This window comes from Girardinichthys multiradiatus, chromosome 17, assembly GCF_021462225.1.
Source record: "Girardinichthys multiradiatus isolate DD_20200921_A chromosome 17, DD_fGirMul_XY1, whole genome shotgun sequence".
Classification (NCBI taxonomy): Eukaryota; Metazoa; Chordata; class Actinopteri; order Cyprinodontiformes; family Goodeidae; genus Girardinichthys; species Girardinichthys multiradiatus.
This window is the reverse complement of record NC_061809.1, coordinates 8,120,515-8,133,251: the sequence shown is the minus strand read 5'-3', so window position 1 is coordinate 8,133,251 and position 12,737 is coordinate 8,120,515. Positions and strand designations below refer to the sequence as shown.

The 12,737-nt window shown below is 41.3% G+C and overlaps 1 protein-coding gene across 1 annotated transcript; it reads right to left on the bottom strand.

Annotated features, from left to right (window-relative positions):
- Window positions 1-4,054: 4,054 nt before the first annotated feature.
- Window positions 4,055-11,252, bottom strand: phlda1 (pleckstrin homology-like domain, family A, member 1). The gene is made up of 2 exons (XM_047390365.1): window positions 8,786-11,252; window positions 4,055-6,284 (listed from the first exon to the last, which is right to left on the bottom strand). The coding sequence occupies exon 1, from the start codon at window positions 9,581-9,583 to the stop codon at window positions 8,825-8,827; it is 759 nt and encodes a 252-aa protein (XP_047246321.1). The 5' UTR covers window positions 9,584-11,252; the 3' UTR covers window positions 4,055-6,284; window positions 8,786-8,824.
- Between the last annotated feature and the right edge of the window lie 1,485 nt (window positions 11,253-12,737).

The following is a 12,737-nucleotide window of genomic DNA, read 5'->3' as shown; positions in this document are numbered from 1 at the left end:
GTCAGACCAAAACAAGACACGGCATCTATGAATCACAAAGACTACCAGCTACTAGAGAAGGCCTTGTTTGCATAGCATAGTTGAAACAGCACCCCCATGCACACTCACAAAGCTGCACACCAGCTTGTCATGCTTATCATAATCATTTCTTTGCCATTTGGGTCATTTAAACAGAAAGCATCAAACAGAGTTTATGGACTGCTGAGCAGATGGCTAAGTATTCCCGGAGTTTACATGCTCACACCGCAATTTACTGGCAGATAATGGCTAATCACATGAGGCATAATGTTTTGACAATGCTGAGAACAAGTTCTAAGGTAGTATGATGTAATTTCTGCTCCATATAATCCAGGGCTTCAAAAAAAATGGCAATGCTCAAAAAGAGAGAGAGAGTGAAGCTCTCGCTAGAATTCAGGAATACAGTAGACCCAGTAGGTGCAAACAAGTTGGCTTGAGTTCTAAGACAGCCTGAGCAAAGCACCACAAAGCAATCCAACAATCCAATACTATCTCCCACCTACACAGCAGGCAGAAGACAAAACAGCGAGTGTGTGAACAATCTGTTCCTCGTTCTTGGTTCTGATGAACTGTTTCACCGTCTGACAAAGCCCATTGAGTTGTTCTGATGCCAGATGTCCCAGTATAATGGGCCTTTCTTTGCCTACCTGTTATGTCTTCACCAGCCACTTTGCATAACGAAAAAATCTGAGAGGAGGCTACATCCAGGTGTCTGAATGATCTTTGACCGGAGACTGGAGGGAATTAAAGCTTCGTGAGAGCGTCTGAAATCCCTGTTATCTTAGTGATCACCGAGCTGGAGATTAGATATGGCTTTTAAGTGCTGCTTATCCATCTCTTCCTGTAATTACTGATGGAACTCTTTTAGAGTATATCTCTAGGCAGATAAGCGGATTTTTATTTGCCCATTCTTTACAAAATAGCTCAATTTCATACTGGATGAAAAGTGTCTATTAGCAGCAAATGTCAAATCTTGCTGCTGATTCTTTCTTAGATTGGTTTGGGAGTTGACTGGAACATTTTAACACAAAATGATTTTGCTCAGGCTGCATGTTTAGAATAGCTGACCTGCTGGTAATTATTTGCAGCCTATAACATTTCTTTCTTTTCTGGATAGCCCTGTATTCATCCATCTTATCATCTTCTCTGTAATTGCTGAAGAAAAGCATCCCCACAGCATTATACTGTCTCCTCCATGTGTCACAATGGGAATGTGTGTTCAGGGAATGTACACTGTTAGTTTCCCCCCCAATGTAGCTTAGGCAAAAAAGCTTGGTTTCATCCAACCAGTCCATTTTCATCCACATTTGTTGTATCTTTTACATGGATGGTAGCAAATATGAAACAGGACTTCTTATTTCTTTCTTTTTGCCAGCCTTCCAAAAAGGCTCATAGTTATACTGTTGACTGATTTGCCCAGCTTATCCGTGATTTTCTGCAGCTCCTACAGAGTTACCATGTTTTTTTTTGGCTGCTTCTCTGATCAATGCACTCTTTGCCATGGATATCAGTTAAGGTAAACACCAATTCTTGGTAGGTGCTGTTGGTTGCAATAGGCTGCACAGGAGATAGCAGTATGAATCCCTTTGCAATGCATTGTATTAAATTAGGGTAGTAAAATGTTGTATTTACACAGCCTCAACAATTATAGAATGTTTCTTTTAAGCTGGTGGAAGTTTTGTGTTGAAACAGATGTAAGAGTTACCCAAGAGGCTCTGCATGTCTGGATTGAATGCTCTTCTTAAATGACTTGCAGCCACATGCGCCTGCTGTCACAAGTTCACACAACTCTGTCCCAATCAAAGATAGCCGCTGACGGCGAGAAATTAGTCAGCGGTCATCCGCCGCTTCAAGCCCCAGCAAAGACTTCTTAAGTAATGTTTGAAGAGCAGCTGCAGCGGTGAGTTCAAAAGGCATCTGTCAGCAGAGAAAGGGACTCTAACCTAAACATTTTCCTGTTGATCTTCTCTTCACTATGTAACACTACTCTACTGAAAGCTACCAGGAAAAGGTACACTGTTTAGCTTTTGTGTGGCTAATCATCTAAAACAAGTGCATATGCTTTTATTTTCACATACTTTGTGAAACTACCTGTAATTTCCAGTAGATGGGTTTCATTGTAGGGCCACCACCCAACAATGAAACCAGTCTGTACACAGTTTGCTGGCGGAAAAGTCCTAAAATGGTGCTTACCTGTGGCTTTTTTTAAAAACTTATTTAAGTCCACTAAAGTTGGTTTCCTTTTTCTGTTCAGCCATCCAACTATTTATGATGCAACCTCAGAGGAGTATTTGCAGGACAGTCATCCATACCCTGAAAAGAAGCCCACTCCATTACTGAGCCACAGCTCTATGTTGCCTCCTTGGCTTTAAATAACATTATCTGAGGTTCTTTCTGAAGGCCCAAGACAGATTACAACCCCATGTAAAGTTGCCGCTATGCAATGTATTACCCAATACAACCAACAGGGCTGCTGTAGGCTATTAAATAGGACTTTGGAAGCGGTAAAGAAGACATTTTGACATGGTAGTATGCCAAAATGGGCTTAGGGTTAGGGGGCTGCATCCTTCAAAGGCCGCATTTTAGGCTCTTCGAAGGCTCTTCCAAATGCGGACTGGATTGGTCCAGTGTATCCATACTGGCTCACCCTATCCTACGATTTATTGCGGATCGTAGTGGTAGCGGTCGCAGTTCAAACGGAAGTAGCAATGGCAGAGGAGAGAGAAAAGCTGTGAATAAAGTTGGATATATTACATTTTCTGTGAAACAAAATTAACTTTTAGAATGTTTTTAGGGGAAAATGTAGCTGTGTAAAACTGAAATATCTGTTCAGTTTACCAAGATATTGCTTATTGCAAAAGTGCTTTATGTGTTCGGAGATGTCTGCTCTCATTGCGCTAACAGCTGGTTCGCCTCGCCAGCTGTCAGCTGACCGGGCAGTCGAGGCTCACTGTAGCGGGGGAAGACGCCGGTCTCTCCGTCCATTGTTTTCATATTGCCGCTGGGTTTCACCAGTGAGTGGAAGTTAAACACAGATATAATTCAGTCAGATTATATCTGACAATGTTTGGGTTATTTGTTTTTATAATTAATAAATACAAACGGATTTAAACCTGGTTATTGTCTTGTGTATGTTGTTAAAAGTTTTACCAATAAATTTAGTGGTATTTGTCATCAATATACTTTACTTGGGTATTATTTTTTTTATATCTATGAACATAAATGCTATTTTTAATATTTAAATGGCTGATTACTGAGCGAGAATAAAATTAGGAGAATAAAACACAATCATTTTAAAGAAAACAAACTTGTAAGCCATCAGGAATGTAAAAACGGGTAAATAAAAACCATGTGCAGTTATTTACAGTGGAGACAACTAGATTAACCTTCGGGCTTCACAGCTCTGTGCTTCACGCTGTCACGGTTGCTAGGAGACAGAAGTTACACTGAGGTAAGGGCGGGAACAGCTGGTGAAGGCTAGACCATCCTGTCGATAATTTCCGCTGGTCTATGTAGGCCGCCACCCTGCCTACGTAGACCAGTCCTTCATAGGATGCAGCCTCTGAATTTGGACACAGCACTCAGACGCTCCACAACCATGGATGACATTTTAGGTTTGTACAAAAAAAATGGAGGGGAAATGTTTAAAATGTTCAGTTTTTTCAAAAACCTTTCCACGTCTCTTAAGGAGAATTTCTTGTACAGTTGCCTTCAAGTGGGCCCAGTTGAATTGAATTAACAAGGTTTTATGCAGCAGAGTGGCTGCAGCCACATGCGCTGTTCACATTACACACTGGCAGTTTGTCTAAGTGGCAGCAACTGGCACTGAAACCCAACTTTCTGTGTGGCTGCTACATTTAGAACAGGAAACACGGGGTGAGAGCTTCGGCGGCAGTAAAGGATTGAAAGGCTGGAGACTGACTGAGGCGGAGCCACCTAAATTTAACAATTAAAGTAACCCCACTGGGCCACAGGGTCCTGCCATTTATCTGCTGCTGTGGGAGAGAAAGAGAAACCACACAAAACACTTGGCATGTTTAGGATTTTTTTGTTTGTTATTTTAATGGAATGTATCTTTTTGAGGTATGAAAATAGATCTCCGTGGAAATAAGAAATTGGACAGTAGTTCCTAACGGTGCGGAATGATGAAAACAGGAAGGCATGTTGGACAAGGATCACGCAGCTACGTTAGCTAAAGGGCACAGCTTTGGCCCTGTGTGGGAGATGACAGCAACACAAAGGCATGTGTTGGATAAACTGTGATACACTGGTAAGCGGTGGGAGACCCTCCCCGGAAAAAGGAAACATCATGAGCCACAGTGAGATAAAGCATGTCCTGGTGCAACACAAGACATTTCTAAGGCTGCTGTCTACCGTGTGTGACTGAATATTGCTCTGTGCACAGCCTTTACATGTATTGTTATGTTTTCTTTCTTATCCAAGCTCTAACTTTTCTTCATGATATAAATCAGATTTGGAATTTTTCCCGGGCGTTCAAAAAACTGAGCTGCAACAGTGACTTATTGAGATATATGTTTGTTTCCTTCCTTATGCAATTAACACAATATAGATTCTTCCAACATGTTTACTATTTTGTTATTTGAGTCATACAAAACCCTCTGGATGTAATTTTAAGTATTGGACAAGGATTATTGTCCCTCTCCAGTAAATAATTATGAATCAGCTTAGAGCAGCTTGGAAAAGAGACGCTCTAAAGCTTTTAAATTATAGAGGTCTGTTATGATCATCAATACACAATCTTGTTCGTATCTACACATCAACACACTGTTGTTTCACACTTCCATTTTGTGCCTATAAACTATTATGCACCCATGTAATTTAACAATTGGGCATTTATTTTTTTTGGTAACTTTGGTAAAATTGTTGTTTACTGTTTGAAATACATGCAGATAACAATGGTTCCCTGTTCCGTTTATTTGTTGAAACTCTAAAGGAACATTTTCACTAATAAAAGGTGCGGCGAGCCACTGGTTTAACAAAATACTTTAGGTCAGAAGTGCAAATTAACACTTCAGACGTGCAACTTTGTGGGGCAGCCACATTGGATCTAGAACTCGGACCTGCTTAAAGACCTTTGATTTACAGAGTCGGAAATCTGTCTTTCTTTGTGTATTTCCAGCTGGGACGTCAGAAAATCCAAATTCTGTGTACAAAACAAGCGCACCATAAGCTGAAAAAGCATAAAGCTTCTACAATGGCTTAGTTCACTAACCTGCTAGCACTTGTCACCCAGAAAATAAACTTTAACAGAATTACCCATTCAGAAACCTCATTAAATAGCACAAATTTTATAGATAGTGACAATTCCAGTGTGGCTGTTTTTAATGTCTAAGTTGAATGTAATTTTAGGTTTCTACTAAGATGTTATCCAAGCATTGAAACTGTTGCTGAAGCAGCTCAGTTTTTTGAAAGGTCAGTTTAACCTTATTGTACATGGTTAATAAGCCAGTGTATGTCCTACACTTAAGAACATTACAAATGCAGCAAAAGAAAACAACTGACGCACACAGTGGAAACACTAAAATACACTGTTGTAATCAAGCATATAAAACCAATTGTTCATATGTAGAGCAGGATCGTATTCTCAATCTATACATGTTTAGTGTAGTGAGGAGAAACACTGCACAATAAGAGAAATGTATCAAATGAGTCTTTGGCTCTGTTAGAAAATAAAACCAGGAGTATTGACATGTTTCATCCATAATGAGCTGGTTGGACTAACCTACAGCCACCAACCGCAGATATGCAGCGTCCCAGGAAGCGATAAGAAAATGCTTCCTAAAAGCTAAAGGAAGGACCGCTGTGTCACTAGACGAGCCTTCCTTCACCGACATCTCTTGAAGGTTTCAGGCTTTGTAATCTTTAGGCAACATCACGAAACGCTTCCTTAAAGTCCGAGTGTGTTAGGCGTTCCAAGTTTACCGAACGTTTCCTGTTCCACTCCAGCAACTCCCACACTTGACATTCAAAGACAGAACATTTTTATAAAAAATATATATACACATCAAATAAATAAGGGACAAACCCATTGCACGGTAGAATACAGATGTTTTCTCACATGCTTTTAGTCCATCAGTCTTTTGTGAAGTAAGTCTCTGTATTGAAAAAAAGGGGGGTGGGCTGGTGTGTGGTGACCACAACATGAAACAGGGGGCATTCTCCTGGAGGATGGAGCTTGGTGAAGTAGCAGCAGGGGGAGATGAAGCCTGGGTTCAAATTCTTCCTCGGGTGAGTGTCAAATTCACCTGTGGATGCAATCAATTGTGGTTTATAGAGAAGAGGAGAAAAGGTAAAACCATTCAGGCCATGCAGTCACAAGAATGGGAGTTTTTAGTTTTATAGAGCAAATGTAAGCATAATTACAAAATCCATAGACTTATCGCCTATAAATTAAACAATCAGACTGGGGAAGTACAAGAGAATGCTAGTGTGAAAACAAACCCGTGGATATGGCTGTGTCTGATATATGTTGAATGGTTTTCTTCCCTTGGGGGCATGTCATTTGTGTCAGTGGCACCCCTAGGGGGACAGTTCAGAATGTTTTAACGTGAGGTTCTGTAAAGTTCTAATCAGTAATAGTTCCCTTACCTGTAGTTGACAGCTGTCATATTGCAGTAGGTTTGTAGAAACAAATCCTCTGAGCAGTGGTAAGTTAGTCAAATGGACCCTGTATCCATGGAACATAATGTTGTTTTAGCAGTTACTGAACATCTACACTTTCTCAAGGGGCTATCAGTCTGCCGGGTCAGCTAATCATGAGCCCACCAGGACAACTTCCAGTCAACTAAGAGACCCGGAAAAAAAACAGGAAAAGACCATCTTCAATGTCGTTACACAAACGACAGCCTGTTGTAATCCAAATGTTTCCTCACCTCTTGGTGGATTTAGAGCAGACTGAAGAGTCGCAGCAGCTGAAGAGGATTGATACGTCCAGCAGGGTCAACTGATGCAACTTTAGCGGCGTGACATAGACACTGGTCAGCAGGGAAATGACTACAAACACAATCATCCCTTGTGATATGTGCTAATATGGCACTGTCTAATAGGAATGGAAATTTTTCTTTTTCATATAAATTGATAAAATGAGCTTGAACATTGTGTCCGTCCGACTAGCTGTTAGCTTTCCACAGCACTTAGTATTAATTTACTTTCCTACAAACACACAGCGATACCTAATCTGTCTAGAGGTAGGGGAACTATTACTGACTATAACATCGCAGAACCTCTCTTTTAAAACTCTAAACTATCCCTTTAAGGACTTTAATATTGACAGTGTAAGAACTGTAAGAAAATATTACTGTACACCATGGGCTTATGATTCAGTGCTAAATTGCAGGAATATTTTTGTCATTTTTAAGGACTTTTTTAGCAGAAAGGGTTTCACAGGGGAAGTGCATGTGTGTATGGTTGTGTGTCAGGCAGCAGAAAGAGGGTCTTGTCCAGATCACCAATCACTGCTGCCTATTAGTGAAAACGTTTTCTACTACAATCTCAGCACAGATGAAAGCCCGATGTGGCCTGAGGCGTAAGCAAAGTGAGCCACTGCTTAGGGCCTCCAGGCCAGCAGGGGGCTGACATTGAATACTAACAGTCTAGATTATAGACCTTGTTTTGTTGTCATTTGTAGTTTATGGAGAATGAGGCAAATTTTACATTTGCTCCAGTGTTATTTAAACAAGATGTGGGAGAATTTAAAATTCCTCATTTCAGTTTAGATTATTTATAAGGTAAAAGGTTTTAAGAACTGAGAAGTATACCATGCGTACGTATGTGACGAAAAAAAAAACTATTTTGTAGTGGTGTTAGTAGAGTAATAATTTTATGCTGCTACTGTGTTTAAAAACCTTCTGTTACTTGCATCAGACTTGGGCTCATGTTTTATCCACACTAGCTGATTTCCCTATGTGACTACAAAACGATTAGCTAAACTGTATTAAAAGCGCTCTACATAATGACTGCAGGACAAAAGAATTTAAAGAAATTACTTAGTCACTGCAGAATATTTACACCTTTTACCTTTTAAAACTCAGAATCCTACTTATCCACTAAATAATGCAAGCTGATTGACACAACAGTAATCCAGTCAATTTAAGGAATTCATCTTTAGCTCTTAAGGTACCTCTAAAATCACTTTTTCTTCAATGATGCTGCAGTGCTGGCTGGTGGGCTCCTAAATCAAATCCTGCCCAGGGCCCCCTTTAACCTTGGGTCAGCCCTGATGAAAACAGTCTCTGCTGGGACAGAATTGGGCAGATGTGGGGCACATTGAAAACTGGATTCCTTTTAGCAGTTTAAAAATACAGTAACTGAACTATATTTAAATGGGTTCACACATCGATGTTGTGTTAGAACCTCACAAACCAGCTGCTGCCACAGAGAGCCACGTGTGTGGAAATCTGAGAGCGGAGCACTCCTCAGCAGTAAGAGCTGCACAACATCATGGTGCAAATTTGGAAGTTATCCTATGCAGCAACACCTCAGGAGCTGTCATGCTTTAAATTACTACTTATCTGAATTTAACTTGGCCTACTCTACTTTGATTTTAATCTGTGAGCCTTTCCGTCTAATTAGTCAAATGTTAATAAATATATGTTAAATGGAACATTACATGTTTTTAATTTAAGAACTCAATTAAATACAATTATGAAATATCAAATTAAATCAGTAATGTAGCCCTTTTTGTAATATAAAGTTCCCAACAGTTGGGTTCCTGAATATAAACCCCCAATCTGTCTCATTGTCTCACCGCTGAAGGCGCGACGGAGTCTGCGGGGCTCGCCGCGGGTCACGCCACGCTCGGGGAGCTCCGGACGGTCTTCTGTCCGGGCATCTGCACGACGAGCAGCTGCTGCTTCTGCCGGGTGGATTTGACGGCGAGGATCGCCTGTCGGTTCTTGTACTGGACCATCTGCAAGGTGATCTCCGCGTTCCAGCCCTCGTCCTGCGGGCACCTGAAGTCGATCTCCTTCCCCTCCGTCATGACCACGGTGAAGTACACGTACTTGCCCTTTCGCTCCACGCAGTCCACCGTCTTCATGTTGGCGAAGTGGAGCTCCTTGACTTTGCCCGTGTCCCCACCGCCGCTATGGTGCTGCTGCTGCTGTGGGTGATCGTGCTGCTTGGGCGGCAGCAGCAGCACGCCGTCCTCGGTCAGGACGCAATGCTTCTTCTTCCAAAGCTGCAGCAGCCCGTCGCTCCGCTTCTCCAGCAGACCCTCCTTGTACACCTTCCTGCCGTTCTCCAGCATGTTCGGCCGAACGCCGCGGACTTCCAGCCTGCTGACCGCTTCGCTGAACGCACGGACGCTTGATCGATGGCGCTCTATCCCGGAGAGGCTGCGGGCATGGAGTGCAGCTGTGACTGCTGGATGTGGAAGAAGATCCTGACTACCGGTCTGCCTGCTGGTCACTGTTTGTGGAACGGCGTTTGGGGGCGGGAGGGGTCTGGAGAAGTGCACCGCCCCCCTCAGTAAAGTAAAACACCCGGAGACCATGGAAGCCGGGTCATCAAGACTCCCTTTTATACTGCACAGCGAGACCTCCATCGTCGCTGCTGATTTTTATGCCTGCCTTTAAAGTTTGCTAAAATGCTTTGTTGCAGCATAAAATCTTCTACTTTTGACTATTTGGAGTCTTTGAAGCTGTGTTCACATCCATCCTAACTAGTTCTAATCTGCATCACTTTCACACTGTCGCATTTATTATATCACTGCTGCTGCTCGCCTTTTTACTGTATATTTGATGCGTGATGTGTTTATGTGGTCATATTCCATTTCCAATGCAAACCCCGTATTGTCCGTGAAGCACCGTTCAAATGTAGCACTACAGCGCACTCTGGCGGAATTTACAGATCATTTTGCTAATGAAAACTCCACAGAAGCGCTGGAACTTTCGCCACCGGAACAGTTCGGGATTTCTGAAGTGAGGTTCTTTTAAAAGGTTTATAGCTCTCCTGTAACATGTAGTCTGGTGGAGTGCTGTTTCGATACTTCTTTCCTCCAAATCTCCAAAAGATGTGTGATGTCTTGAACTATGAGGGAGAATTATCATACAGAATGACATTTGGTTTAAATGTATTTTGTTTTGTGAAATACAGAAATAGTTCTAGATATTTAAATTTTTTATAATTTTAATATGTGCCTTCCGGCTTAATTGTTATTCTCAGAAAGTCATCTTTCACTTTCATGTATCCTTTGCGAATATTTACTAAATATTATAAACTTGGGTTTAGTTCAACTGATCGATTCTTAAAGTCAAACTGCTCTTTGATATTTATTGTGCTTTCCACGTCTTTTAGGTCACCAAGGATTTTTCAAAACAGTAAAAAAATTGGTGTAGTCTACAAATACAAACTGAAACTTTACAGTTTGTATTACTGTATAATATGTATGAATTAGGACCAAGGATGGAACCTTGAGGGACCCCACAATTGATTTTGAGTCTTCATTCATTTTACCTTATTGGTGCTGAACTTCCAGATAACGGGTAAGCCATGAGTGTGCTCTCCCTCCACTACTCTCCAGTTTCTGTAGTAATTAAGTGTTAATAGTGTCAACTGTTTTTGAAATAAACATTTCCACAGTAGTTCTACTATCCAAGGAAGAAGAAATGTCTTCACGCAGTTTAATTACTGCTATTAAGGTCAACTGATTACTTTCTAATTCCTTATTGATGACAGAGTTCTATGCAATCTGATCATTTACTTTTGAATTTCTGAACACTGTTCAGTATTTCTTTTTTATTTTATTTTTACCAATAAATATTAAATTCCATCAAGTTTATAGGTCAACAAAGGGTGGAAATCTCAGTAGCTTAAGCACAACCTATTTTAATAAAACTGCTCTTGAATCCATTAGCAACACTTTATTTTATTTTTACAAGTGTTTCTGCTGCATTCTGCTCTAATAGTTTGCGATTTCCCTTATATGAAAGTTCTGCGTATTTTATTGTTTTCAGAAATGTCTTGTATCCATTTTTCTTTCTGCAAGCTTTGCTGTTCCCTTTGTAATTCAGGATTTAGTTTTGTTTAGCTTATGTTTTTAAGTCACGGGAGATACTGCTACATATAAAATAGCTAAGATGCCTCATAAAATGTGTCTAGATCCTCATAAGCATTAACTTCTTGCCAGTTAAGTGTTTTTAGTTTGACCCCATTGGCATCAATGGCTTCCATCTCCTATAATGATGAGTAAAAGATCACAATAAATCAACTGTTGCCAAACATTGTAGTAAAATCTTGTTTTTCTGTGTCCATTTGGATTTAACAAATCTTCAGGTCCTTCTCAAAATATAAGCATATTGTGATAAAGTTCATTATTTTTCATAATGTCATGATGAAAATTTAACATTTATATATTTTAGATTCATTGCACACTAACTGAAATATTTCAGGTCTTTTATTGTCTTAATACGGATGATTTTGGCATACAGCTCATGAAAACCCAAAATTCCTATCTCACAAAATTAGCATATCTTTAAAAGGGTCTCTAAACGAGCTATGAACCTAATCATCTGAATCAACGAGTTAACTCTAAACACCTGCAAAAGATTCCCGAGGCCTTTAAAACTCCCAGCCTGGTTCATCACTCAAAACCCCAATCATGGGTAAGACTGCCGACCTGACTGCTGTCCAGAAGACCACTATTGACACCCTCAAGCAAGAGGGTAAGACACAGAAAGATATTTCTGAATGAATAGGCTGTTCCCAGAGTGCTGTATCAAGGCACCTCAGTGGGAAGTCTGTGGGAAGGAAAAAGTGTGGCAGAAAACGCTGCACAACGAGAAGAGGTGACCGGACCCTGAGGAAGATTGTGGAGAAGGGCCAATTCCAGACCTTGGGGGACCTGCGGAAGCAGTGGACTGAGTCTGGAGTAGAAACATCCAGAGCCACCGTGCACAGGCGTGTGCAGGAAATGGGCTACAGGTGCCGCATTCCCCAGGTCAAGCCACTTTTGAACCAGAAACAGCGGCAGAAGCGCCTGACCTGGGCTACAGAGAAGCAGCACTGGACTGTTGCTCAGTGGTCCAAAGTACTTTTTTCAGATGAAAGCAAATTCTACATGTCATTTGGAAATCAAGGTGCCAGAGTCTGGAGGAAGACTGGGGAGAAGGAAATGCCAAAATGCCAGAAGTCCAGTGTCAAGTACCCACAGTCAGTGATGGTCTGGGGTGCCGTGTCAGCTGCTGGTGTTGGTCCACTGTGTTTTATCAAGGGCAGGGTCAATGCAGCTAGCTATCAGGAGATTTTGGAGCACTTCATGCTTCCATCTGCTGAAAAGCTTTATGGAGATGAAGATTTCATTTTTCAGCATGACCTGGCACCTGCTCACAGTGCCAAAACCACTGGTAAATGGTTTACTGACCATGGAATCACTGTGCTCATTTGGCCTGCCAACTCTCCTGACCTGAACCCCATACAGAATCTGTGGGATATTGTGAAGAGAACGTTGAGAGACTCAAAACCCAACACTCTGGATGAGCTAAAGGCCGCTATCGAAGCATCCTGGGCCTCCATAAGACCTCAGCAGTGCCACAGGCTGATTGCCTCCAAGTCACGCCGCATTGAAGCAGTCATTTCTGCAAAAGGATTCCCGACCAAGTATTGAGTGCATAACTGTACATGATTATTTGAAGGTTGACGTTTTTTGTATTAAAAACACTTTTCTTTTATTGGTCGGATGAAATATGCTAATTTTGTGA